We start from the raw sequence: 6958 nt of genomic DNA, 5'->3' as shown, positions 1-6958 counted from the left end.
GTTTTTGTTTACATAATATATGTGTGTGTACTGTGTATATTTATTATGTATATATAAATACACACACATGCATGTATATATTTAAGAAAAATGTTATGTTTATATTTTAAGTATATTTATTGATCATATAAATTATATGAATATAAATATATACATGTAAATATTTTCAAAATATATACTGTATGTGTGTGTATTAATATATACATAATCAATGTACACAGTACACACACACTTATATTATGTAAACAAAAACTTTTATTTTGGATGCGATTAATCGCGATTAATTGTTTGACAGCACTAATTCAAATCTCATGTAATTGTAATTAAATAAATAAAAGGAACAAATGATCCATGTAATCATTTAATAAAACATTTTAAAAGGATACTAATTAATATAAATAACCTGTTATATTAATATGGCATAGATTAAAAAAACATAGTATTATCAAAACACGTGTCCAAAAACATGGCAAAGGCATATGTCCAAAAAACCATGGTATCAGTATGCTATACATTCAAAAAATTATTACTATTATTATTATTATTATTACTATCATCATCATTATTTTAAATATAGCATGGTAATAGCATATAACTTTTTTGGTTTTGTCAGCGGTTTCAGATGCTTTCGTGTATTAAACTTGAAGTCAGCATCTAAAACATTTAATCCAAAATGGTATTATTACATTTTAACATGGTACGTTTTCAAATAAACATGATATTATAATGTTAAAAGCATGGTTCGTTTTTGTCAGTGGTTTCAGATGCTTTCTTCTATTAGACATTAAAGTCAAAGATTTGTCTCAAATTCCCTTGCTGCTCAGATCAGTTGTCATCCAGAAACAAGATAATGGACCAGGAGCTGTTCATAGAAACTGTCAATAGTCCTTGCATGTCTTTGACAATGTGAGATAAGGCCATGAATAGACAGAATTACACACGCTGATAACATGACTGATAACAATATGGACTCTTAAGGTTTCGACATTGTCTGGTTTATATGGCAAACAGTAATATCAGAAAACAGGATTTGATAAGCCACAGTCATTAAGTTATCAATTGCTGGCAGAGCTCTTGTGAAGGGCATTCTGCAGTGCATGACAACAGTCTATTTGTTCTGCTTGTGCTCTTTCAGGTTGGTCATTTATTAATAACGTGTTTTGCCCAAGTATTTTTCTTTCCCATTCTCTGGCTTTAAACAATTTAAAAAGTGCAGTATGTTGTATATTTTGAAGCTTTATATGTGAGAGAGAGAGATTATACACTACCATCCAAAGTTCTAGGTCAATAATATTTTTTTATGTTTTTGAAAGAAGTCTCTAAACAAGGCTGCGTTTTTAAAATTTATTTACAGTAATCTTGTAAAATACTATTAAAATATAAAATGCATGTTTCCAATTCTAAATATATTTTAAAGTTGTATTTATTCCTGTGAAGGCAAAGCTGAATTTTTAGTAGTCATTACTCCAGTTATTAGTGTCAAATATCATTCCTAATATGCTGATTTGGTACTCAAGAAACAATTCTTATTATTATCAACGTTGAAAACAGTTGTGCTGCTTAATATGTTTTTTTGGTAACAGTGTTAATTGCAGATTATCCACAAATGACACATGTAGTGCTGACAATCAGAATGTATTAAAACTTAAAAAAGCTAAACAAAAAAAAATACATATAGCACTGAGATGCTGAAAAAAAATACAAGATGCTTTATACCAGCCAGCGATATTCAACAAGCAACTTTACAGAGACCCACTATTTAAAAATAATAGTGCACACACAGACGCAAACATGTTCTGTGTGAATAGCCCACTAACATTTGATCAAAACACAGTATCATCAAAGGCAACATAATGTTGCTTTCCATTTTTTGAACAGCCTTTATATCATGAGTGCACCTCTGATGCCTAAACATGCTTTCCAGGCAGCTCACTAGGTTTTGGAAGAGAGCTATAATCTCCTGCAGTTCTCCTCTATTATGCAGCTGTGCCCATGTGCAGGTGTAAAACTTCCAATGACTTGGAAATATCTCAAAACACAAATGCTGTAATGGAACCGTGAGTGACGGATGCTTCCAGGAACACTGCCAAGGAAGTGACGTGCATGAAAAAGCAATGAAATCCATTCTGAGGAACTGTCTTGGCTGTATAGACTCTAATATTTGTGACTGTAGACAAGTGATTCTCAGTCCTGGAGCATCACCAACACTGCACATTTTGGATGCCTCTTTTATCTAATGCACCCGATTCAGCTCATCAGCTTGTTAATAGAGTGCTCATGAACTGAACTGGATGTGAGAAGGGACATGTACAAAATGTGTTGGGTACACGCTCCAGTACCAGGATTGGGAAACACTGCTATAGACCAACCTGCAGGAATTATGCCGATGCGAAGTCCACACGGCATAAGGGTCTCCTCCATAGAGTTCTCATCCACACCTGCTTCTTGCTGCGTAAGGGAGACGAGGCCATGCATGATCTCGCTGAACATGCCATCACCTCCGACACACACCACACTGCAGAGAGAGACTACACTGATCACTTCAATGTATATTTGTTTTAAACTAAATTTTCTTCAGTGAAAGGAAGAGCGCAAATGAATGAAATTTGTGTCTAAACTGTCATTCACAGAAATGGATGTTAAAAAGTAGAGAAAAAAGATCCAGATGCAACAGTCAGAGTTGTTTTGTGAATACAGCCTCTGGCCCAGCTTTAAAGCAGCATCCATGTTGCTGTCACCAAAAGCCACTCTATTTTCAGTTGTCATTTCCCAAGCTGCCCGCCATCATCTGCCGCAGTGCCAGACAGATGTGCATTGATGTGCAAATGTTAATCTGAGCTGTGCTGCAGAGGACGCATTCCTCAGTTGGCAAATTAAGAGTCGCCACACAGCGACCTTGATCTCCCAGCAGGATGCCCACTCACCCATCATACTTCTTCAGATCAGCCTCTGTCTTCAAGTGGTCCCTGGCATGATTTGCACGCTCTGTAACTATAGAAACAACAGAGAAAAAGCCATTGTTAACGGGACAATGACAGCGAGGCTGGGCAGAGGGGGAGAAACATCATTATGTTCATCTGGCAGTTAAATTGCATTTTTCTGCTGGCTTGATGGAGACCATCAATCAGCCACATCAAATGATGAAGCTGAAGTCTTGGTGAAAAACAATCCCCGGTACATTTCATTACCGGTTCTTTACCATCAGCACTGATGTAAAGCTGTAACTCGGAGGGATGTGCTGAAAATGAATGGGGCCCAGGACCGAGCCCTGTGGATCACGTTGATGATATATGCCAAAGGTGATGTATGGAGCTTATTAAACCGTCGGCAGAACATCTTGTTTGGCTCCTCTAATGATTTGGTTTGAATGGTATTTGTCCAGCCAGACATGTACTTTACCATTTACGAAATGTCCGCATGGTCGTAAAAATGAATACCCTCAAGCAACTGCTGAGTAAGCCTGTAAGCTTTAGTTCCAACAGCCGATATTCACACCAACCCAGGGTCTTCCTCCCTCAAACTTAATAAATAATGGATGTCTTTGCATTCCTATGTTTATCGACTATCACAGTTTGCATTATGGCCAGCTCCTGTGATAGATGGCGCTGTAAATAAAATCATATTCGTGGGACGGGTTGGCAGGTGGGGCCATTTGCCAACGGAGATCTATTTGCGAAGCATAAAAGCTCATTTTTTATTTAAATGTTAATGCATGCGGCTAACGGGCACTCACCAATCACGTCGGTGGAAATGGAAGCCCGGGAAAAGATGGGGGCCACTTTGTGGTCGTAAATCTGCTTCCCATGTTGTTTTCCTCCGTAGGGGTTGATGTACACTAGCAAACTCTTCGGTCGATTGGCTGCGGAATGAGAGGCGGGCAGAGCATTAAAAGTGAGTTTTTGTTTGACAACAGTCTTCCTAGGCTGTCAAAACTACTTCATTAAGTTGCTTTTGAAAAACTTCATCTGTTGTGACAACATAGAGAAGACCAAAACTCCCCAAAACTATCCATAGGATTGGTAAGAAACATTCTGGGTTATTTCAAATTTACAATTATTTTCTCAGTTTCTAAGCAAACACTAAAATCAAATCAGAACATATTTGATATTTAAATTTTTTGATGAGATTCTATTTTGGGCGGAGTAACTGAGCACAGATCGAAAAAAAAAAAGTGGTTAACAAAAATGCCAGCTATTTTGGCTAATTAAAATGCAGATTAAAAGGGAAGAGAGATTTTTTTCATGCTGTGTCAAAAAGGAATTAGCATCCATTATTTATGTATACCATAATTATGTACAGTACCAAATGTGTGGTAGTAATTAACTCATCCCTCAGAGTCTATTATCGAATGAAAAACATGTTTACAATAAATTCACACAAAGGACACCAAGAAACTATTAACATAATGATTAATCATGTACACAAAACTGGTGTGAAAATCGCTGACCAACCTATAAACAATAACTTGTCTTTTTTGCTATAGTTTATGTATAGTTTGTTATACAAAAATTAAAGACGCACTCAGCAATGCAAGTTGTTCCCTAATAGTTTGGACCCAGAGCAGACACAGGGAATGTTCAGAGCAGTGGAAAGTCACGTTGCTGCACCACCAGCAGTGCTGCCTCGTCCTCTCTACATAGAACACTGCAGAGAAACACAAACAAGAATGCCACATTATTCAAAAAACTAGGTAAAAGGTGACCTGTATGATCAGTATCATTTTGATAATACACTCACGGAATATAGATAAAGTAACAAACTATGTATTCCCCTGTTATCAGGGCCAGATAAGCAGGTGACAGTCTGATTATGCTGGTGTACCTGTGAAAGCATGCTGGCAGGAGTCCGCTGGGCTCTGAGGAACCTTCTGCCATTTCCCATTGTTTTCACACGGAGAGTCATCTTCTTTTTCCTGAACGGCTATAATCTCACACACCGGGACACAATAACTACCTGTGAATAGAGGACCAGTGGGTCACATACCACGAGAGACATAACAAAACCTGTTGCAAAACCTAACTCAAATGGAACCTAATAAGTCAACTCTACATAGGCTGCAACAATTGCAATTTATCATACAAATAGAGCTTGACTCTATTTATATGATTGATGTACTATTTTTATTGTTCATATACTGTTGTAATATTTATTAATATTTACTTTTACAAACTATTTTACTATTAACAAAGTTATTTATTTAATTTAGTTGCCAAGACAACATTTCAAATGAACGATTATCTGTTATATTATTTTTTATTATGACCCAAAACTTTCGTCATGTTATCATGGCAGTTATATTGGTTGAAAGTCCATTTCAATTAATTATTAGGAGTGTGAATCTTTGAGCTGACAATGAATTGATTGGATTGGATTCATAATGCAGTGATTTTCAATTAGATATAAAAGCAATTACCAATTCAATAAAACATTGAACAGATTGTATATCAGACTGTAAAGTATTAGCAGTTATTGTTATCTTGGCAATCTATCTCAATGGATCTTAGTCAGAGTAGATATCATATTTAATAATGGAAAGGAGGCTATGAGTCTCACTGAAAATGTGTCTAAAAATGTGGTGACTATCATTTAATCAAAACTTAATCAAAAACAATCATTTGATTTTCAGCATTTGGATTTATCCAACACAAATTATTCACAATTAAAAAGTCATATCAAGATCAATTAAGTTCAGTCGGCAGTATTTTTAGACAATGAGCTGAATAAACAAATTAACTGATACACCCCTTAAATCATTGATACTATAGACAATGATGCCTTTTAGTTTTTTTCAGAAGGATATTAGTCAGCAATAATCTGCCGTGTTTTCTTTTTTTTCTGATTTTGCAAATTATTACAGAAAATGCTTTAGAGGCTTGAGTTTGCAAAATGTGAGTTTTGGTGATGTCGACTGCTTCATTTTGTTTGCTTTGCAATAAGACACTATGCAAATGTCAGTTTGCATCATCTCTGTCTGTGCTAGGGAAAATATCTCTAAGCAAAGGAGGTTTTTGCATTCTGACAGCTTGTGCCCAAATTAGTCAATCTTGTGTTATGTTACATAATGCAGGCTTTCCAGAAAACCCCATGGGAGAGGAAGTTAATGAGCTTTGACCTTATTCAAAAGATCAGAGAGTTATGTGGATTAGAATAAAGTACTGCTTCAGAAACTTTACTTATTACCCAGATAAACGTAGAGTGATGATTTATCTTCATTAAAACTTCATGACACATTTATGAGACATAACAAGTGTATTTCCTTTTTATACAGCTTAATGAAACAATTCATATGCCCATATGTAGCCATAAACTTAACAGCATAATAACATGGAAACAACAACCTGATAAAAGTTTCATGATACTTGTATTAGGGAGTTATTGTATAACACATGAATACTGCATGAGGCAAAAAGCTGAAATGTAAAGGTGACGTAGTAGAGTTATAGAGTTCATAAGGGACTTAATTCCTGTTGCATTTATTCGTAGTTTTCTTGGTCTATGTTTAGCATCCACTAACCAAAAATCTAAAAAAAAAAAAAAACCTGTCTTTTTATGACAGTGTATTTGAAGTGTAAAGGGTAGAAAGCAGGCGGTTTGAAATTCTTAAAGCTAAATGTGAAATTCTTCACAAAGCAGAATTCTGTTGGTCAACATGAAGAATCTGTGTGACTAACTTGAACTTGTTTTTCCCTGATGTGAAAAACCTTTTTCCCAGATGTGAAGTTCCTGATCGCTTGGATTCCTATTGAAATGACTGGATTTCGCCCCAGAAAAAAAAGATGAAAAAATTTCATAATTCATATTATATAAAATACATAATACATATTACATGTGCTGTTTTATTTTATAAAGAATGTTAATTTTCTAATATTTTATTGCAATTTTTGCAACACTTGCCAAAATTTGGACTGGAACATGTTAAAACCTTGTGTTCTTTTAACGATATATATATATATATGTA

General features: G+C 35.3%; 1 protein-coding gene across 1 annotated transcript in view; it reads right to left on the bottom strand.

The window, feature by feature from the left end:
* The window catches only part of LOC107666216 (ceramide kinase), a 27170-nt gene that overhangs the window by 12596 nt on the left and 7616 nt on the right, over window positions 1-6958 (bottom strand). Inside the window, 6 exon segments of the mRNA XM_016457431.1 lie at window positions 2366-2515; window positions 2925-3052; window positions 3054-3256; window positions 3735-3859; window positions 4518-4644; window positions 4822-4953. Of these exon segments, the coding sequence (XP_016312917.1) occupies window positions 2366-2515; window positions 2925-3052; window positions 3054-3256; window positions 3735-3859; window positions 4518-4644; window positions 4822-4953 (865 nt within the window).

Source organism: Sinocyclocheilus anshuiensis, unplaced genomic scaffold, assembly GCF_001515605.1.
Source record: "Sinocyclocheilus anshuiensis isolate Anshui unplaced genomic scaffold, SAMN03320099.WGS_v1.1 scaffold1016, whole genome shotgun sequence".
NCBI classification, from domain to species: Eukaryota; Metazoa; Chordata; class Actinopteri; order Cypriniformes; family Cyprinidae; genus Sinocyclocheilus; species Sinocyclocheilus anshuiensis.
This window is presented reverse-complemented; position numbering and strand designations above follow the sequence as displayed.